Raw genomic sequence first — 22,607 nt, 5'->3', positions numbered from 1 at the left:
GCAGCGCTGGAACCAGCAGTGCATGTGGAGACAGGCTCTGAGGGGTAACAGCAGGAGCATGCTTCACTCCTGCAGAGCTTTGCAGGAGCCCCTCTAACACCAGGATTGACATTAGGGTTTCTTTGGCCAGTAGAGTATTGGAGGGGTTGAGACAAGACTTGTGTTTTCTGAAACAAAGGCTTAACCACTGAGCAAAAAGCAAAAGAGGTTCCAAAAGTGTGTGACAGAGAACCTGAAAGCACATCCTGATGTCCATGAAGTCATCACAGAGTGCCCTGTGAATAGCAAAAAATATGCAGTTATGCTTTCCATTTTGATACAGGAATTCATCTCTTTTTGGCTGTACGTACATTAGTGAACAATTATTGCCAAGGATGAAGTACAGGCGGAGTAGAATTTCATCAAAAATCTCTGATGATCACCTAGAGTCACTGCCATCAAACCAAACTGATGCATTAATTTCACAAAAACAAGGTTACATATCCCACTAGTTTTATGCTTTTGCTGCTTTCTTTTTTTTTTTTTTTTTACGGTTTAGTAAAAATGTATATTAAAAAAAGAAGGTTTGTTCTCTATAACCATAGTATACGTTTTATTTATGGCCCCAGACAATTCCTCTTCACTCAGTGCGGCCCAGGCAAGCTAAAACGTTGGATGCCCCTGTGTTAGATCATTGGGTGGTGCAGGAGAATAGCAGGGGATCATGATCTCTGCAAGTGCAAGTTTAGCTGGCCAAGCTGTATCATCTGGTTTGTTAATACTGAAACATTTTGAATGCCACTTTGTGATAAACAGTGGAGGCAGAGAAATGTGTAGCAAGAAGCAGAAATTGAGGTGCGAATACGCATTCCATCATCCAGAAGGATGAAAGACTGGAAGAGTCTGGAATTGAGAAAAATGGTATGAGAGGTCCGGAAACGAGGAGGTTTCAGAAATACAGTGAAAGAAGCAAAGTCTCCTGTGAGAGTGGTGCAAGGGCCTGGCCGCAGTGGAGGAGTAGTTAGAGACCAGATGAAACCAGTCTGTTCACATGTTTGCATCCCACAGGTGCGAGGGCTTAGGAAACCTTTGACCTAAACACTCTTTTTTGCTTCTCCTGGGAAGAGCATATCTCTCTATCTACACTAGGACAGTGTGCTAAGGAAATGCATAGAAGCAAAACAGTGGAAGGTCCACGTAGTAACTAATATGTCGATTCCTGTTCACCTGAAGACCAGTGCTGAAGACCATGAAGTACAGGAAGTCTGGATGCCTGTGCGCTAGTGAAAGGATTTTGAGCATGAGGAATCTCAAGTTCTTAACCCAAACTTCAACTTTTCCTAGACCTTAGAATAGTGTGTTGTTTTGCTCAGCTGACACAGCAACTGAATCTCTGGTAGCACTACAAAATCCGAATTTGTCTGTAAATTACCAATTCAAAACCTGAAAATATAAATCCAGATAAATCTCAAAATATTTGGGTTTCACAGGCTTCTACTGAAACTTATTTGTAAGAAAGCAAGCCAGATTCTCTTCTGTTTTATGAAGCGGCCAGGGAATTGATAGCTAAGTACCAGTGGCAGGCGCTGCAGTGCAGATGGTGCCTGAGCCTGAGATTGTGGCATGCCTACAGTACTCCAAGTGAAGCTGCTGAGCTGGCAGCCACCACAGCCATTATTTTATTGCTAAGCTAAGCAGATCTGACGTGTAAGTTCACTGGGACCTGAAAATGCTTCATTTGTGCTAAGACAAACTTCAGCATCAACGCTCAATGACTAGCAGCATGTCCACAGATTGTGATGGATGGGAAACCAGATGCTTAGGAAAAGAGTGACATCAAATAGAGAACATATCCTCAGTGTATTGTTTGGAGAAAGTATTTCCTATTGTAAAGGCAAGGTAAAAGTTGTCAGGAAGTAGGATTGACTTCTGTTCTATACAGGGGAACAAGTTTGGCATTGAATTCTACTGAAGTCAACCTGTGAACAGCAGCAAAACCATGAATTTATTGAGCAGTGATCCTTATTGACAGCACAAACACAGAGAGCTGCTGTAAGGATGTTTGTAAATCAGCCCATAAACACTGACATGTCTGTGGAAACAGAAGCCAGACAGGGAGGCCTAAGCCTTCCTTTCCCCTTGTGAAGCAGAGCTTGTACCATGCTCTGTGTGGGTACCAGAGTTTGTATAAAGTAAGCTGGGTTACTGTAACATAGTGTGGTTTCCTGGAGTGTAAATATATCATCTGTAAGTTGAGGAAATACATGTCCTCTGCCCTCTGCACAACACAACAGCTAAGCATCCAACTGTACCTCCAGACAGCAGGCCTTTGAAGTAGCAGCTGAACAGTAGCCCCAAACAAGGCACATACCATCTGCTCCTTCTCTGCTTGCTTTGCATAGCTGCCAGCATCTCTTCCTGCTAGTGCAGGACAGCCCACTAGCTCTCCTCTAAGGCTCAGGCATGGCCACACCAAGAGACTGTATTTTCAAGCTCCAGTGGAGCTTGTGGAGAGGATCCAGAGGAGGGACACGGGGATGATCAGAGGACTGGAGCACCTCTCCTATGAATAAAGGTTGAGGGAGCTGGGTTTGTTCAGTCTGAAGAAGAGAAGATTCAGGGGAGACCTCACTGCCTTCCAATATTTAAAGGGAGATAATAAACAAGAGGGAGTCAACATTTTACATGCATAGATAGTGATAGGATAAGGGGTTTTAAACCAATCAGATGTTAGGGGGAAGTTTTTCACTGAGTGGGTGGTGAGGCACTGAAAGAGGTTACCTGGAGAAGCTGTGGATGCCCATCTTTGGAGGCATTCAAGGCCAGATTGTATGGGGCCGTGGGCAGCTTGATCTAGCAGGCAGGGGGGTTGGAATTGTATGATCTTTGAGTCCTTTACAATATGATTCTATGGAGAAGGTGTGGGAGTGACTTTCAGCAGTGTGCTGGGATCCCCAAATGCTCTCACCGTGACAGTGGTCTGTAAATGAAGCTGGAATGTGCAGAAGGTATCAGTGTCATTGCAGCTTTCTTCATCACTAGGAAATTAAAGTCTGGATAGAAAGTTTCTACCAGGAGGTTAAATTTGCATTGCTGCATAAGCCCAGCAGGACTTACGTTAAGAACTTATGACTTAAAAAGACATTAGGCTATGCATTTATGTAATGCAACGTACAAGAGACATGGGAAATCATTCAATCTCTGGATTGCTGGAGAATGCTTTTCACATTCTCTGTATGCTGTATTTAACAGGAACAGATTAAAATGGGTGTCCCAGCATATTACTGTCGTAAGCATGTGTTATTTTTGTTTGTCGAAGAATCTTCAGATCTATTGTATTTCTCCTCTGACTGCAAGCATGAAGTTGATTTTGTTCTGGTAAAGAATAGCGTGAAATTTAAATTTCTGCTCTGGGATATCACATCTAGCTCAGGTTCACTGGCTGTATATTAATGGGCTCAGGGCAGATTTTCAGAGGCACTAAGGGAATGGAGGGGCAGGTGAGTGCCTGGTGTCCCTTTGCACTCTCAGAGAACATTCCTCCAGCTATGGTTTTGCCAGCTGCCTGCATGCTCCTCCTCTCTATGTTTGGAATTAAAGACATTAGCAGCAGAAAAACAGTGCACATAACAGGAAAAAAAAGCATTGACTCTGGACAAAAGGTATGAAGTGCTTCAGGGATCTGTTTAGTATTCATTGTGAATATCCCCCAAGAAGCAGTGTCCGCTTTTAAAGTTTCACTGGCTGGAGTTTTTGAGGATGGAGGGTGGTTTTTATGTCAAGACCTACAGCAGGCTGCAAGGTAAGCCTGGTTAAATCAATTTCATCCTTGGTTAGTGGCAGTTTATTTAGGCTTCAGTAAAAGGACTGTAGAAATATTGGCAAAGCTGGTTCTTAATTTCTTATGGATGAGCTAAACTACATTTTCAGCCCTTGAGATCATAGGTCACAGCTCTGCTTTGCTAGCATCAGCTGCTGACATCACTGACACCCAAAGCAGAGCAAGGGACTGCTGAATGCTTCAACTGCAAATGTCATTAATGGTGGGGAACCTGGAGCTCCTGGTATCCTGATAACAGCACAAAGTCAGTGCAGAAGAAATGTTGCTAGAAGTGTACACAGGTGAGAGAGTAACGATTTCAGTTACCTACTTTAGACAGAAGTAAAAAACATTCTGTTTCCTGCAGGAACAAAATATGATGATAACGGCCACATAGTCAAAATCCATGGTTAGGCTTTGCAGTAACTTATAGAGAACTCAGCAAAGCGGCTTGCCCCAAATTATTATGATTATGGCAGTGTTCTGAGAAACATTCAATCTGCATTTCTAATGTTGGGTTTTTTTTGTCGGGTTATTTCTTTGAGGTCTATCTCTTGCAAATAACGTTTGGAAAGTAACAACATGAGGTTTATCTTGCTTTAAAAAGACAGGCAGTAACAACGCACTTCTTACTTAAAATGTTTGTTCTCAGCCTCATTTATTTAACAGGACAGCCTTTTTTATGTGGAGCATTCCTGGAACTGTTGTTCATTTATCTTCATCTGCAAAGCTAAGTGCCTACAGAAGCAGCCTTTGCAGGCAAAGCATCTCTCCTGATGGCCTGACCTGGGCTGGTCCCATTTCCCACTCAGGACAGAGCACCCCAAGAAGTCCGTGTTCTTAGCCAGTCCCAGAGGCTGAGGGATGGCTTGGGGCAGATCCTGATGTCATTCCAATTCACATCTGTGGAAAATGGCAAATGCAGACTAATGACTTCACTATGAGGGTTTTGTGAGGCTGCCAGCAAACTACTTACGCATCCCCTGGAAAGACCCTGAAACCTTGTATAAAACTTCACTGAGATACAGGTTTCAGATTTTCTGTGCAGCTTGCTTAGTGCCTCTGCTGCCCAGTGCGTTAATATGAAGACATGAATTACAAGGTGATAGGGTTTTCCTGTTCCAGGCAAGCAGGTTTGTTAAATCTACATGACCTTCTGTTACAGAAGAAACCCTTAAACAAAAGGCTGGCTTCTGCCCAGGTTTAAAAGGGAAGATTGCTTTTCAATTGAGTGCCTTAGCAGGAGACTGTGGCCAGCTGGTGGGAATGAGCATATGGCCCTGATAGGCTGGAAAAGAGGAAGGCTGGCTCAGGGGAAAGTTCTTGGTTTGATCAGTGGGACTTGTATCAGAATCTGATGAAAGGAAAACTTTTCCTGGAAAGGTAAGACAATGCTGAATTGTAAGCAGGATATTTTCTGTTTTATATATGAACAAAGTCATTTTTATTCTCTACCTTCCATAGTACTCCAAGTTTGCAAAAATCACATATAACTTTGTGTGTTTCAGTGATCTTCTTAGATCCTGTTAACCTTGCCTTTAGTAAACTCTTGTTTCTTATATCATGTGTAAGACCTTGGAAAAGTTCACAAAGTGTAGCTCTCATTCTGTGGAGTGGCTTTCACCACACCCCAGTGGTATTGCTGCTGGATGAGCTTCCCCCACTGCTGTGGTGGCCCTTCAGTAGAGGAATCTTGGCCAAGTTAGAGATGAGTGCTGCTGATTCAGGCCCTCTATCTCAAAATAAATAAATAAATAAATAAATAAAAGCAAACTGTATGGCTTTTTGTGACTGCAGGGTGGTATGTTGTTGAGTTGGCCTTTATTTCTCTTGTAACCAGGTGATAGGAAGGAAGAGAAACACGGTTTCCTAATGATAAAAAGCATTGCTTTGTGTGGAGCCGTTGAGACTTAACAGGTAAAGCAAGGTTTTTAGAGCTACTTGAAGGACATAATTTGCTTTTGAGGAAACATGGATGAGAGGCTTGGTCTACAGAAGGTCTGGTATCACAGAGGAGTTTTGGACTTTGTGTCTTCAGCACGTAACTGCTTATGGAGAGAGGGAAGTTCTGTCTTTATGCATTGTTGCATTTTTCTGTGGTCCTCACAAGCTGTATGGCAAGGGTGTAATACCTGTAGCTCCATAAGCCTACATTGCCAGATTCCAGTTTCTTGTTACTTGTGATTTTCTTTCACTTTCCTAATATTTTAAGATACTACAAATTACTTAGTAAAGGAAAATAAATTTTAAAAAAGCAATGTAATTAACTCCTGAAGCACCTACAACTGTGCAGACTTTGATTAATTCAATGCAAGTATCTGTTTAAAAAGCCAAAGATATTGGCTCCCTGCTAGTACCTCTTGCTCAGAACAACCTGATTTCTACAGTTATTCACATTTTCCAATTGAAATCCATCTACTAATAATTTTACAACCTATCATATCTAATAAAGGCGTACAACCAATGCAACAATGGGGCTATATTCATTTGGTGGATAGGAAGCATCGTTTTAAAAGCATAAACTGTAAAGCCTATTCCTGTTAAGTTTTTTTTTTTAGTTTGGACGGACGTTTCTACAGACAGATCTATGGTCATCTAGCTCTGAAGTGCAGGGGCAGGACTGTGGTCAGGAAAAGAATGCAGGAGAAAATTAATCAAAATGTCTTGGTGATTCATTTATTTACTAAGTGATGCCTTATTTATGCCTTTGTTATTAGCTGCTAAGGTTTTCCTTGTATCTAATTTTTTATTACATTGCTGTTGTTTTTGGCAGATAAAATACTCCCAAATCCAGGTGTTTTGATATCCTAAGATTGCTGAGGTAGCAAAATATTTAGTGTATACATATAACTAATAACGTTGAAGGACTGGCATCCTTTGTTGTTGATCCTTCAATACATTGTTCAGTGATAAATAGGACTGGAATGTCTAAAATGTTTGGCTGGTCTTCCTTTGAAGATGGCAATGACAGAGCTAACTTTGAATATCAACAATGAAGGTGTTCACACCCATTCCGGCCAGTTTTCTCTTCCAAGAGATGTGAAGCATTAAAGCACACACACTCTGCTTGGATCAGGCACATAAGCAGGAAGCTGCTCTGGTATAAATGAGAACCAACTCCGTGGCTAGATTTCATTTTCAAGGAAACTGGGACATGCTGATTTGTAACACTTGGTGCATACAGCAGGTTACAGCTGTTCCATATAAACACTGAACAGTCTTTGCTGAAATGATTATGCCTAAAATACAATTACATACATTTGATGAAGGAGAAAAGATAGGGATCAATAAGTGTCATTGATCTAATTTCCTCCACATGTCCTTTAAGCCAAGCTTAATTTCTTCAAGCAGTATTACACAATTAATGAAGTTAAACATTTATCTAGAGAACAAGTTATCACAGAATGGCCAGGGTTGGAAGGGACATCAAGGATGATGAATCTCCAACCCCCCTGCCACATGCAGGGCCACCAATCTCCCCATTTAATGCTAGACCAGGCTGCCCAGGGCCCCATCCAGTCTGACCTGGAGCACCTCCAGGGATGGGGCATCCACAGCCTCTCTGGGCAGCCTGTTCCAGCACCTCACCACTCTCATAGTAAAGAACTTCCCCTTGATATTCAACCTAAATGTTCCCTCCTTCAACTTAAAACCGTTTTGCCTTGTCCTGTTGTTATCTACCCTTTCAAAGAGTTGATTCCCCTCCTGTTTGTAGGCTCCCTTTAGGTACTGAAAGGCTGCAATGAGGTCACCCTGCAGCCTTCTTTTCTCCAGGCTGAACAAGCCCAGCTCCCTCAGCCTGTCTTTGTAGGGGAGGTGCTCCAGTCCCCTGATCATCTTAGTGGCCCTCTTATGGACCCTCTCCAACAGCTCTTTCTCTTTCTTGTACTGGGGACTCCAGACTTGGACACAGTACTCCAGATGGGGCCTCAGAAGGGCATTATAGAGGGGGACAATCACCTCCCTGTCCCTGCTGGCCACCCCTCTTCTGATGGAGCCCAGGATACCATTTTCTTTTTGAGCTGCAAGAGCACGCTGGTGGCTTATGTTAAGTTTTTGATCCATCAAGACCCCCAGTAAATGACAGCAGTCGCCTTCACTTTGTCCACCAATGCCGTCCCTCTATCATAGAAAGTCACCAGATTGGTTAAGCATGACCTTCCACTGGTGAAGCCGTGCTGGCTGTTTCGGATCATACGCTCATTCCTCACGTGATCCTTGTCCAAGAGGATCTGTTCTGTGATCTTCCCAGGTACAGAGGTGAGACTGACCATCCTGTAGCTCCCCTGGGTCCTCCTTGCTCCCTTTCTTATAAATGGGAGTGATGTGACCCTTCCTCCAGTCGTCCAGGACCTCACCTGACAGCCACAACTGAATACTACTTGGACAGACTACTAATTTAAGCTAGCTCTTGTCTCTGATGCTGAAGATTACCACAAGCTCTGAAGTCAACCATTTGACCACTAGAACCAGTCTTGCACAGTGAAAATGAACAAACACAGACAAATACAACTTAATGGGAGAAAAAACTTGCAAATGCTGCTTCATTTAATTTTTACAATAGGGAGGCACTTTTACATTTAAAAAATGCAGACATTTCATTGTAACTACAGTATCCTAAAATATTCTTGCATGACAACAAAAAGAAGTGGTGTCTGTGTGGAAAACAGGATTTTCTTTAATTTCAATTCTATACCAATTTTTACACTTAAACAGAAAAAAAAGCACCAGCCTTTTCTCCTGCTGCTCACACAGGCTGATATAAGAGTTTTTAGTACTGTTGACACTTGATTGTGTTTCCTCTCTATTTGTACAAGACAGATACTGGCCAAGAGCTTTCCAGAATTCAATGGTTATTTCAGTAGTTACTAGGCCCAAATGAAGCACGTGTTTCTTGAGATGGGAAGACAGCAAGGAGGTGGGGGGATGCTTTCCTGCACTGATTTCCCTCTCATGAAATCTGGAGAAATGAAAGGGCTTTTTTCACATGTTCCTAGCAAATGGAACCTGCAGTTCACTGGCAAGCTGACAGATGTAGGGAATTCATGCAGATAAGCAGCTGCATACAAATCAGTGCTGGACAGACTCAGAGGCCATTTTGAAGTTGGTTGGTGTAGAAGAGCAAATATTGTGTTATATCTGAGGGCACAAGTGGGAAGCCGTGTTAACAATAACAGACAAAGGAATAATGTTGAAAGATGGGCTCAGATTCTGTGGTGTGATGCACTAGTGTTCGTACTCAGCTGTGAAAGAAACTTCACTAATGTCACTGGGAGCATCTCTGGAGAAAGACTATCCTCAAAATGAATATTGTCACAATCCACTCTTCTTTACATACATTTCCACTTCATTGTCTTGAGAAAAGAAAGCAAACCCTGGGTCTAAAAATTTGACAGATAAATGTCTCTCCAGATGATGGATGGGGGTATATATATTCATTGCTTACAGCAATTCTCTTGCAATTTATTTGTATTGGGGTTAACAAAACCATATGTGAGCTGCACAGAGAGGCTTCTGGTTGCGTGAAAATGAGCTTGGAAGCAGAAAGAACACTAAGAATGTGAAAGAAATACCAGAAACACTTGAAATTAAAACATGAGGAAAACAGTACTCTTCTAATCACTTGTTTCGTTAAACTTGGCTGAGCAGAACATGGCTTTACATTCTGATATTGCTAGTAAAATCGAGACTTTCAAGTAGGTCAGAAACTGTATTAGGGCTTGCAAATAAATCTCTTCTGGGGGCTCTGTGAATGCACGGTTGACAAAAGTGAAGGGAATTTATGACGGACCATAGAGGGTGCTCGTATTGAGGAGTGCCAAATTTGTCATAAATTGAATAACAGTTTGCTGCAAGTTCTCAGTTTTACTTAGGAAATTCCAGTCTGCTCTCCCATGATGAAGACCAGAGCTCCTTCCTTCATGCAATTTTCTGTTTTCTAAAATTGCCTCGCCTGTATTTTAATCCACTTTAGAAGTAAATTACCTGATCTAATCCAGAACAGTCTAAAGCTGTGTTCCTAAAATAGAAGAATTAAAGTTGGTACAATATAAGCTACTTTGCAAAGATGAACTATGTTTAAAAAAAAAAGAAAAAAAAAAGAAAAGAATAAAAGAAAAAATAATAGTTTGGAAGTTGCTTTACCAACATTGGTACAAATATGTAAACATACCCACAGACAGTTTGGGCTCTGGATTCCAGGGCATTTTCTCTTTTACTGAAGGCATGTACTACAAAACCTGTACAGATTTCTCTTTGTATGTTATATTTGGAAAAGCTTAATGAGAATGATTTTGTCTACATTCTAATACACTGCTAATTTTTACAACTTGTAACTTCGTGCTGATATATGAAAAATAAGACGTAAAATTTCTCTTTCCAAACTAAATATATGAAGGTCATAGTCTGAGCATGGAAGATAAATCTGGCTTTAAGATTTATCACTGATATGAATTAAAAAAAGAAAACAGTGCAGAATTTTGATCTTGATTGTCTCTCTAGAGCTGAAAAGAGAAGGGTTTTTTTCACCCATATTCTATATAAAAGGGTGGAAAAACACACTGTTGATTATTTTCCTGGCACATCTTGAATAAAACAGTACAGGCTTCATTATGACATGAGACTAATTATGCAAATTATATCTGAAAGGAAAAAAGTTAAATTAAGAATTGAATGGTTACTCCATAATCAGTGGGCACGAGTGAGATCTGATGGAATTGTGTTTCAAAATGGCTTCATCCAGATCCAGCTGTCTGCTGTTGACCTTCACCTCCATGCAGCCATTAAAGAAAGCAGTTACTAACGTAGCACCCACAGGAACATCTGCACAGAAACACATTCAATTTATTAGGCCAAGGCATGCAATGTCTTATGTATTTTTCAGACTAGCAAAATCATGGGGAACACTCCAGTCTGCCTCCGTTAGTCATCCATGGGAGAAAACAGCAATTTGGCTTTTAAGTTCTTCTCCCTTCTGTTTAAGATTCCTTGAGATAAAGTCTGCAAAGCTGAGTAGGATCAACACAATTTGAAATATGTATTTTAAGTGTTCTTCCAACCAGAAACCAGAAAATTATACATAATGCAGGAAATGCTGCTATGAGAAACACTTAACTACAATGAACTAGTACTGTGTGCCATGGAGTCCACTGTTTTTCTCTTGACCTACAAACAGATGCTTATAGGTTTAGAGGTCATGGAAAGAACAATCTGACTTTTGCCAGAAAGCTATTCTGGATTAAGATCTGCACGTTTTCAAATAGGGCACCCCTGGGAACTGCACACATTTTATTGCTTCCTTACTACTTCTTCCATGTGAAATCTCTGTGAGAGACCCACTTTATCTGTTGCTCATTTAGCTTTCTTAGAATCAGATCACTGATGTGCTTCCAGCGTTCAATATGTTAGGCACAGGATCAAGCAAGAACTGCTGTGAGGCCTCAGAATACAATATGTACTCATCTTATCTTTTAGGATGCTTGACTTTAGCTAAGGTCTTAACTCTTAAGGCCTCGGTGTTGGCAATGCGCTAGGAAGAGTCAGATACCACAAACATGAAGAAGGCTCTGAAATGACTAGAATCGTATTCAAGTTATTACGGCTCTGTTAATCTACTAATTTGCATCTACTAAGCAAATACAGACTTCATCTCTGAAAAGTCAGCAGGCATTACAAAAACACTTACCTGAAGTGGTGCCTGACAGTACTGTACTCTTACAGTATTCTTATTCTACATATTCTATGTGAATGAAACTTGTCTGGTTAGCTGGATTACATGACATTGTATACCCATTCAAAAACAAAATTACAGGAGAAAGTCACATCTAGTTACAATTTTTTATATCCTCTACTACCACTGTATAAAGATTTGCCTCTGCATGGATGCAGAAGCAACTATCACTTCAAACAGCTGTGGATTGGGGCTGCAGTACTGCCCCAGTATTGCTTCAATTCTGACGAGTAAGCCTAGAGGGTGAAATCATAATTCCAGTTTCCCCAGTGTATTCTGCCTTGAAAAATGCCTAAACAGATCATCTCCATGGGATACACAGTTTCTCACTTCTTTATGCTCATGTGTACATTTTCTCCCATGGAAGAAACACACTGCAGATAAAGACTGGCTTTATCTGTGGCAGTGCTTTGACAATGCAGCCCATGTGTAACGTGGATGTCAATTCAAGACTATGTTCATAAAAACTCCAAGGCTTTCTGTAGAAATTGTGACTTACTCTTCCTAAAATACCTTTAACAGAGGATAATAGAAAGTCTCTGCTGTTAGTAATTTAACTTCATAACCACGGTCTTTTTCCTCTACCAATTTTTAAGTTTGAGGAACTCAGGCTCTGAAAAATCATTGTCTGTGGCAATGCCTTTTTTCTGCATGATTCACTCCGAAATCAAACTGCTGTACAAATATGCATGTGTACACTTCGTGTACAAAATTATGTTTGCTCATGTTTTAACACTGAGGATTCACTTGTGGTTTGTTTAAACAAAATGTTATTTGCTATTTCAGTGTATTTTCCATCTCACAAAGACTGTCAGTCAACGGTTGCTCAGAGCCTACTTGTTGAAACAATATTTCTGACTTAAGCTTCTGCATCTCTGACAATTTACTCATAAATGTTTGTTTTCTTATATACTTGACACAGTTCCTACTGGTGGCATTTCAGAAAATACAATACTTACTCCTTCCCAGCTTAAAAAGAAAAAAGAAATCACAAATTCAAACCTCTAGAGAGAGACTTATGCCTCTTAATGGACCTAATAATGATCCTATTGAAAACTGAGCTCCTTCAAAAGCTGCATAGACTGGATGAAACAAGAAGAATCTGGGAGGTGAAAAGGGTAAACGGGTTCTTGTACAGTTGTATGCTTTGTACAGCTTGGGCAAGGCTGAACGTAATGAGGCTTGTACAAAAGAACAAATGAATGAAAATAAATATAATTCACCTGGCAGGCCACCCAAGTAGGTGACAACATTTGTCATCATTGCTTGATGCAGGACAGACAGTTGCTCTGAATTGCTTTGGTCCGTGTGGGAATCAACAGACAGCTGAAGTTGCTGTTTGGTTACCAGAAGTCCAACTTGCACTTTTCTGGGTGTACATAGCTTCTTTGATTCCAGACTTGCCACAGTGATGTTTCCAGTAGTCACAATGATTTCCTAAACAAGAGAATACAAAGTCACAAAACATGCTATGTGTAACTTTAACATGCAATTATATTTAATTTTGATACATTTTACATTTGGAAGTAGAAAGAAAAGGAATCTGAGAGATGTTTTAAAAAGTTGTATCTTAAGCTGGAAAAGATACTGAAGTTGATAGCTGCATCCCCTTTGTAAATATAAATGATTCTGAAATTCATAAGTGAGAGCATTTCCTGTAAAAACTCTTTGGTTGTGGTTCGGAGGTGAAATTCTGCTTCTCTTAAAGTCAAAGGGAGTACTGCTACAGCTTCAAAGGTAACCTAGTTTTCCTTACGTGCTCTCATTTCAGGCAGATGTATGGACAAACAAAAACATCTGTTTATAAATTGAAACTAACATACTATCATTGCTATAATATCACAACTCAGTCTCTGCCATACCTCCTCTTCTGCTCTGTGCATTTGGAAGAAAAGGTTAGAGATGTGATATAATGGATAGCACCTAACATAGGAGCACTTAGTGCTTTGTCTCTGCTGTAACCATCACAAATAGGAATTCATTTTCTGCACATCAAAAGATGATGTAAGCGCTTTGCAAAATATTAATTCAGCCTTCCACCTCCACTGTGTGTAAGTAACTTCTTTTTAGTTTGACTTTTTTCACAAATGACTAGTAAGTTAAGTGAGACAAAGATGAGAGCTGTGATTCGTGTGAGTTCGTGTTCTAGGTGCTAGAACTGTAACATCACCTGTGAATCAGAAGAGTTAGAGTCCACTATGGACAAAGCAAGAGGCACTGTTTCATTAGAAACCAGAGCAAACATAACACCAGTGTCTGTGGATGGGCGAATAGTCATCGTCACATTTATTAGCCAGTCTTCAGCACTGTCAAGATTATCTGTTTTAAAAGAAAAGATTGAAATTAATTAGTTTACCTGCAAATGAAAAATTAACATAGTCTTAAAAAATTAGTACTTAATCTGTTTTCATGTTGTGGAAAAATTGGTACTAATCTCCAGATAAAGTGAATTTTGGAATTGCTAGAAAGAACTGCAAGTCTAATCTGAACCACCAGAACAACCCACTTTGCTGTTGTGCTCTTTTAGGACTTCAGACTCTTTTTTAATGCTGTTTTCTCTGTTTTAACATGGAACAGGTGCCGTATTTATTATAGGTCAATTTAAGATCAAACCTAAAAAGCTGCTTAACTCATAAATTACTGCCACTGAGTAGAAGATTGGCAGTTCTGACACATTTTTACATTCCCAAATCGTTCCACTACTAAAATGGGAATATGCAGATGGGTAAAACAAATGTGCAGATGGTGTGAATATCATTTAATATGATGTATTCACAGTGAAGCTAATACAAAAATTGTTTAAAGAGCTATTTGTGATCTTTTGTAACTTCCAGCACCTGCCCTCCCTTTCCCCATTAACATCTAAGTTGTTTTCTAGTAGTTTCTTCAGGAAGCAGAAATTCTACAACATGAAATGAGGTTAGATCCCTACACAGAGGAAGGTGTGAGTGGAAGCAGTGGGCTATAACAGCCTGTGGGAAGGAAAGGTAGCTGTGGGCAGCCACTTGAATCTGAGGAGTGTGGTACAGGGCTGGAAACTGCATGGAGGGTGGAGAGAGTGAAGGCATAGCAGCAGCCCTACATAAAAAGGTCAGGAGGAGACATGTCAACATGATGTGAACGAATGGGAGGGAAGCAGAGGAACCTTCAGTGGCATAGGAATCGCTCATATTGAGTTGATTGGAAACATGATATAAGAAGCTGAAGAAATCTTTTGAAGTGGGCTAGGGGATATAAATAAAAGGCCTCAGGAGGAATAGCAAGTCCTAAGATGAAAAAGACTGGGGATCAAAGGAGGGGCTGAAGGGCAGGATAGCATCTGAGATATAAAAGTGCAATGACAACAAGATTTGCAATGATACTAGAGATATTTCACTTCAGGAACTTGAGAGTACAGAGGGTGATCCTGACTTGCAAAATTTGAAATTAGGCCAGGAAGTCAGGCAATGAAGTTTTGGGTTAAGGAGGAGCAAGATAGGCATTCAAATAGGATATTTATTTAAAAGATGAATTGCATTAACAAAACTATAATGATCCTTGTCCACATCCCCAGTATACTTTCTCTGTCAATACCATTGTAGGTCTCTCCGCAGACAAACAGAGCAGAATTAGATCTAATTAGAATTAGTGTTCATCTTTTGCAAATGGAGAGTATGCTTCCTAATCTAAAGCAAAAATTAAACTGACGACATCAATGGGACCAAAAACCCTCATTCAAACATATTTCTCAAAAAAATTACTGGAATCACCACTGGATGTAGCGGAACATAGCTTAGCATTGGTTTGGGTTTTGTTGTTTTTTTTTTTACTTTCCTTTACAATTCATCACCTCTTATCAACAGTCCAGTAAAAAGTATAAGAACAGACAGAAAAATACTTACTATAGTTTATATGAAACTTTGCCATGCCAGTGCCAGGATAGAAAGAACCTCTCTCAACTGTTACTAAACAGTGCTTGCTTTGTTTTTCTTGAATAACTTCTTTTACACCTGAATGGCCTTGATTCATCAGGTTCCAGGCACGAATGCAGCCATCCAGCCGAGGGTTAATCTGTAGAGGAATTACAGCACTAGGGGTGTGAATTCAAATCTATTTTGAAAAAGTTAATAAGAAAGTCTTACTTTACATATCAACATGGAGCCAATAATAACTTTATCAATGCTACATGTTACAGAACTGATACTTGAGAGAAAACAAATGGCATGCATTTAGTACCTCAGCCTTCAATAAGTTATCCTGATTTAATATTTCCAGTTTTGATGTTACTTATCTGTATAAAAAAAGACACTGCTTCTATTTTTAAAGCTTATGCTGTTCTTTTGCTTAGATTACCATAGTTTTTCTATATCTCAAGGACAATGACAATAGCACTGTTTCTTGTTTCTCTAGTCTTCTACTTGTATGAAAGCATAAAGAAATTTCTGTAATTACTTTCCATTAGGCAAGGAGATGCTGTTATATTGCTTCATATTTTTTCTCTCTGCTTTGCTTTTGAGAAAAAAAAAATTAAGAATTAAAAAACTGGTGTACAGTTATTTTTTGTTTCTCTGTTAGCCCTCAGTTAGTTTGAGGGCTCCTGGACTCAGAAGCAGATAGATGAAGCAACTTGGTTGTGCCCCCCTCATCAACAAGCAGAGCAGCTTGGAATGGAAGACTGAATGAATCATTGGTGGTGTCTAATCTGGGCTGTTAAGGAGTATATATAGCATATATATAGTAGAAATGAAAGCTCACTGTGCTACCTGCACAACGATATCTGTACCCATTCAGGGCATAGCAGAAGCTAACACCACAAACGTGAGTCACTCCAAAATACTCATGCAGCAGAAAATTTAGGTGATTTAGGGAATCTTAAATATATTTTTAAAAAAATAAGGTACAGAATCCTAAGGGATTAGGCCTTAAACATTGTGTCTTTGTAACTGAAACGAGAGGATAGACTGCAAAGTTCTCTGCACATTTACTTTCAAAACAGTGGTTAATAACCCAATTTTCATCTTCTGAACAGTTTTCAAGCTACTACTCTTTCCTGCAAAATGACTGCAAAAGAAAAAATACAAAAAGTCTTAATTAACATTACTTTTTTAGTTACCTGTTTAATGAGAGTGTCACCAACTTTGCGAGGTAATCCTGCAATGTACACCTTAGTTTCTAAGAAACCGTGTGATTGCTTAAAGAGAGTTCCTGGGCTGTTAATATTCATCACTGCTTCTTTAGCTATTTTTACGCTGATGCTGTTTTCTAGTTCTTCAACTGATATCTAGAATGAAACGAAAATATTTAAATAGGCACACACCAACAAGTAGTATATTTCTAAATGCTAATTATATATACCTGTATGAAGTATTATTTGTATATCTCTAAATATCTGGCTTGTAAAATAGTGTTAACGCATTCAGTACTTCATAGCATATTTAAACTTGGATCATCACAGCTGTCCATATCCATGACATCCCATAGAAAGATGATCTTTTTTTACTCCCATCTTAGCCCCAAGAATGCCTACACAGCTGATTAGTTTACTTCATGCTCTGTAGAGTTTGCAAGATGCTGACTTCTACAATTGTACAATTTCTACATTTGGCATACAGCTCTCCATTTCACTGTAAGCTGATACAGAGGATGGAGTGAGTGAGATAGAACACAAACAGAAGAGGTTCAGCACCTGCTCTTGCTATTGTTAGGCATCAAAGTAGAATTTTAATCTCAAGCAGGTTGAACTGAACTGAAACAGGTCTATGCAGAATTCTAGGTTCTCTTCTCTCACTCCCTAAAAACAAATTTGTATTGATAATACGGTGTCAATTACAGATGGTGAGCAAGCTCTTTCATCTTGGCTGTGTGAGCTTGAAGAACAAGCAGGACTTCTGGTTTACTGAAAGTAAATTTTGCTTTCTAGGCAAAGTGTCTTATTACTGTGCAGTTCACTCTGCAATCACACTTTCTAATAATCTACTGCTTCCTTTTTCATGACTGCAAAGAATTCCTGTGTTGCTAGCTAGTGTTAATTCTCTCTTTATCAGTGATGATAAACAGGTGCCAGAAATTCCCTGAGGAAGGGGATCCCTGCACATTTCATGGTTAATTTTTTTAAATCTGTGATTTGGAAGCATCATTCTAAGCCTCCAGAATTGTTGCTTAGATTCTGCATATGGTATAGTTCCATTAGGGGATTAAAGGAAGGGAAAGACAGGTAAATCCAACTTACAATATGCCACAGGCCATCATTAATGGCTTTTCCTCCACTGGTAACTTTTGTTCCAAATTCATTCTTAAATTGAATTTCAATCTTTCCATCACGAAGAGCAAGCAAAATCCATGCTGTATTGTCAAGGGATTCTGCATATAGTATAACTCCCTCTGAATCGTATGTCCGGAAATCAAATTCTGCTGAAAATCTGAATTATGAACAAATTTTTTTTTTTTATTATTAAGACAGGAATACTGAAGTACTGAAGAGCCTAGGAAAACGTGTTAGTAAGTAAGTTAATAGATAGTCACCTTTTGGTAATTCTGTTTCTGAGCATTTGTGATATTTGCATCCTATTAGACAAAGGCAGAATCTAATGTCGTTTATCTAAATCCAGGGAAAACTTTAGCAACTGATTCCTGGAGCTAGGATTTGAAAAAGCTTTTGTTCAGTCACTAAAACTCATAAGAGCATTGCATGTGAAGGACATCACATCCTGTTTATTAAGACGATAGAGGCAATATCTCTACTGCACTGCACGGAAATATGATGTAGGGAAAAATAAGTGATCTACAGTGTAATTTAGTAAAATGGGTTTGCCAAGTGCTGTCCTACAATTATAACTTAGCAATTTGTCTTTTATGCATCTCTCTCTAATTTGAGGACTTGTTGTCTGTGTCTTGGCAGCTAAACATACACATAGCAAAATTACAATTTACATATATAGGACAGGCTAGAGTGGGAAAGAGAGTACAAAAATAGTTCACACCTCCCAGAACTTCTGGGCCAGATAGAACAGATTAAGAATGAGAGGAGAAAACAAAGCATAGAGAAATAAGGATTTGCTGAAGACAACAAATTTGAGTGATTTAGAACTTAGGTCATTTTAATTCCCAGTCTTGTTCTTTGTCCACTAGATGTCAGTCTCTTGCACAGACCCACAGAAAAGCTTTCTGTATTTACAGAGGCTACTAAGATAGTTTCAAACATTTATCTTCTTAGGAAGGTCTTCCAGGAAAGCATTACTGCCAGGTCAACTTGGAAAAATGGCAGAGGAAAAAAAGAGGAAACTTTTCTCAATATTTATGTCTTTCTGTATGGTTCTGAGGCTCTGGGGATCATCAGCTTAACTGTTACTTTTCTGTTACTCTGAAATTGTTCAGTAAGTCAAGAAACATTGCAATTTTGGCTGCCACTATGAAGAATTCCAAGGGTAATACAGAGGTCACTATCTTTGTCAATTACTCTAACAGCAATAAAGGAAATCATGTAGGTGGTGATTCAGACAAGGTATTGTGCTTTATCAGTGTCCTTAGAAAGCTGTGAAAGGAAGCACGGGGTTGGACCAGCCCTAGCCTGATTTTATTGAAATAGCAGCAGCAACAAACTTAAAGCCATTGCCATATATGAGAACAGAAGCTATAAACTAACTCTTTTTCCTATAATATCTGAATTTTATTTGAGGATTCTAATTGACTTCTTGTATCTCTGTCACTGTCTCCAACCTTTCCTAACCCCTGCTCTTTCTTTCAAGGGAAAAGTAAGCTTCTGTCACAAAGATACACCACTTTTTTTTTTCCTCTCTTGTGCACAAACCAATAGGACTTAGTGCCTATTATACCCTCAACACCAGTGGTTCACATCTGCCCTAGCTCTGCACTGTTTCCTGTTTGGTACTCAGCTGCTACTGGCTCTACCTGCTTCTGAGGCGTCTGGAAGAAAATTGCTGGCCTTTTAGTTTTGCCACATCAGACAGTTTCTGTTTATATATTGGATGAGGTGTCTCAAGGACACAGTACAATCATTAAGAGATGCTGTGAAACAACTCCAGGCACATTACTCTTGCCTGTCCATTTTCAAATGACTCCATGCTCCCTTAAGTGACTGTACATGCAGGAGCTTGAGTTAATCTATTCTCCATAGAAGGGTATCCAAACCCAAGGGAGAAGGTGATATAACTTATGCACACAGTCCACTCTACATCCTCAGAAAATTAAGGGAAACGTCTGTGCTTTCCAGGCATACTTTTATCAATGGCAAATGCTTACCTGGTGACATTTGGCAATTTAAACTTCAAGTACAGAACAGGAATCCCTGTAAACTGCTCTGCCAGGTAAAGCAGCTCGTAATTCCTTTCTAGGTTCAGTGGGATACACACAGGAACAGACTGAAAGTAATAGAAAAGAAAAAAACTGTTAACATTGTATTGTGAAATTCCATTAAGCAAATTCTATTGTTTCCTGTTAGGCTTCTTTTTGTTGTTGTTTGTTTAAGCAATGGACGACTTCACTAATTTTTTTAAAACTTGAATATCTATACATAAATTGATAACTCTCCTTTTTTTGTTTGTTTTGTTTCGTTTAGTTTTGTTTGTTTGTTTAGAATGGCCTCTGGCCTCAAGTTGCACCAGGAGATGTTCAGGCTGGATTTTAGGAAAAACTTTTCTGAAAGAGTGGTAATCCATTGGAATGGGCTGCCCAGGGTGGTGGTTGAGTCACGGTGTCCAAGAAATGTATTAAAGAACATAGTTTAGTGAGCAACACTGGTGGTAGGTGGAAGGTTTGAGTAGATTATCTCAGGTCTTTTCCAACCTTAATAATTCTATGATTCTATAAATGTCCATTTATTTAAGCTGTTGAAAGATAGCTTGAAAAAGTTCTGGTGGACTGCAACTATTTAAATATTCATTATTTTAATCAAGATTTCTCATCTTCCATCATGTCATTTTCTGTCACCAGGGACCTATGACATCCATCTGCTAGAGCCCAGACAAATTCCATTATTAAAGCTGTGTGGAATCTAAACATAATCAGGTGTTAGAAGGGAAGGAGGTCAGAGCTGTGACTTGAGTAGATTTAAAAATAAATAAGTAAAGATCACCTTCTCTTTATCAATACCAGTATACAACTATTCATAACTGAACAACTTCCAGTACAACTAGAATAATTTACCTGGAATAAAAAGAAGCAAATTACAGGTAAATACAGTAACAGATTGGTACAAAATATTTCTGTCTGTTCACTGAATGTAGTTATTTTATTTCAGTTCTGGAAGGGGATGTTGATGCAATCAGAAACACACGTCACTTCCTGCTAGAACAGCATTGAATTAATATTTCTGAGAACTGTTAATGGGATCAGGAAGGTCCTGAGACAGAATATTCTCAGGAAATGTGTAAAAGAAGAGTTCTATGTGTTTGTGGGAACTAAAAGTCCGTTAACAGTATGCAAAGCTGGGATTAATCCTAGTTCTCTAGCCAAAGTCAAATATGAGTAATCACAGTCAGAAAGCTGCAGCCACAATGAGGAGGGAAAAATCAAAATCAACATCAAAATCAGCAGCACCTAATTTTTCAGATGTTCAGCTACCTAAACTTTTAAGCAGGCTTCTGCACATAGGAATTACATGTGGTGCAGATTTAAAGTAGTAAAATAATGAACAAACAAATGTAAACTACCCTTTCCAGGCACTGTTGGCTTCTTTGTGTTCTGGAACTGTGATTGTACAAGTAAAATAATATGTTCAGTTTTTTCTTGAAAGTAAAGCACTTAGAATGTCTTCTGGTAGAGGGAGTAAGTTCTGCATTGAAGAAAGGTGGGAAGATATGCAGAATGTACTTTAGAGCACAGATACATTGACTAGTAGGAGCCTAAAAATCAATTTGCTATGAAGGTATCCCTCAAAACACACTGTGTATCTTTTATATGATGGCAGTATATAGAATAGAAGTGACAAGAATGTGTGTGAAGGGCTCTTCTTCAAGATATTCATTTGGTAAACAGCTGAATACAGTTACTAAACTCTAGTGCATTCATGACACAGCAGTTTCATTAAATGTACAAGTGTGATTAATTTTATGGCTATTCCATTTCACATTTGCCAATATAACTAGTCCTTGGACTGCATATATTCTCAACTGATTAAACTATTTTTTTCAATTTCAAGGCCTGAAACTAGTTTCCAAATAGACAAATAATCACTTCCAAACAGCTGTACTGAACATGTAATGAAGCTAGAAGATACTCTTCTCCTTTGATGAAAAAGGAAAAATAAATGTAGTGACTCCCAATGTTGTTCAGATATTAAATTTTAGCAAGTACAGACAAGTTCTAACGTATACAAGCTAGTGCTTGTGCCAGACCTCATTCCTATGGCTTAGGTCCAGTTTTGTTGTATTTTGTTAGAGGTGTTGTTGCTTTTTTCTTTTTTCTTAGCAGTTATCTGCGCTCACCTCATAAAACAAGTCTCAGCCTGCATGAATTTTTCAAAACATACAAAGAACGATTCACGAGAAAAGCCACTAACTGAGATTCTCCAGAGTTCCAAATTTTCTTCTACTAATAAGTGTAAATTTTCTAACTGAGCAACAACAGACCAATCTTGCTGTGAGAGGCTTCTTCAATTGGCAAGTATTACTACATCCTTCATCTTAAGCTGTTGCAGATGAAAACTGTGGAAAACAGTCCAGCTTTTGTTTTTTTGATCCAAACAGGATCTTGCAGTAATTCCGCAAGAGTGAGTGAAAACTTTTGTGCAGTCTAAGAAAAACCTGGAAACATGTGGGCAAGTGGAATATTCTGGCTCTGAGTAAGCTGAACAGAAATTATTTGTATGATAGGAGAAAGCTGGGATCTATTTTGGAGGCAGCAAAAAATAAAGAAGACTGGCGAAGGCTAGCTTCTCTTGACAAGGTTTGTGTAAATGAGTATGCATGAACGGAATGGCATCCAAACACTTTACTGGGTCTGCTTTGTGAGTCAAACCATAGCTCAAAGTCATGAGCAATTTTTCAGCAATTTTGAATTGGTTCTCAAATAGCTTATTATTATTTTCTTGAAGCTAACTCATCCTGTCGCCAACAGATATCCAACTTTGTGATTTTCCACGTG

The 22,607-nt window shown here is 39.2% G+C and overlaps 1 protein-coding gene and 1 long non-coding RNA gene across 6 annotated transcripts in view; one reads left to right on the top strand and one right to left on the bottom strand.

Moving 5' to 3' along the window:
- LOC122177630 overlaps nucleotides 1–22,607 on the top strand; it is a 56,924-nt gene that overhangs the window by 24,639 nt on the left and 9,678 nt on the right. The gene's annotated exons all lie outside the window — the stretch shown is intronic.
- PROS1 (protein S) overlaps nucleotides 8,317–22,607 on the bottom strand; it is a 31,692-nt gene continuing 17,401 nt past the window's right edge. The window contains exons 9-15 of the mRNA XM_042867217.1: nucleotides 19,767–19,885; nucleotides 17,737–17,926; nucleotides 16,621–16,788; nucleotides 15,410–15,578; nucleotides 13,699–13,847; nucleotides 12,752–12,965; nucleotides 8,317–10,621 (exon numbers count right to left, since the gene is read on the bottom strand). Coding sequence (XP_042723151.1) covers nucleotides 10,476–10,621; nucleotides 12,752–12,965; nucleotides 13,699–13,847; nucleotides 15,410–15,578; nucleotides 16,621–16,788; nucleotides 17,737–17,926; nucleotides 19,767–19,885 — 1,155 coding nt within the window. The 3' untranslated portion in view covers nucleotides 8,317–10,475. The remainder of the gene's footprint in view (nucleotides 10,622–12,751; nucleotides 12,966–13,698; nucleotides 13,848–15,409; nucleotides 15,579–16,620; nucleotides 16,789–17,736; nucleotides 17,927–19,766; nucleotides 19,886–22,607) is intronic.

This window comes from Lagopus leucura, unplaced genomic scaffold (assembly GCF_019238085.1).
Source record: "Lagopus leucura isolate 7727_CA_CO unplaced genomic scaffold, USGS_WTPT01 Super-Scaffold_100001, whole genome shotgun sequence".
Taxonomy (NCBI): Eukaryota; Metazoa; Chordata; class Aves; order Galliformes; family Phasianidae; genus Lagopus; species Lagopus leucura.
Note: the sequence above shows the minus strand (reverse complement) of the source record. Positions and strands in the feature narration are given on the sequence as shown.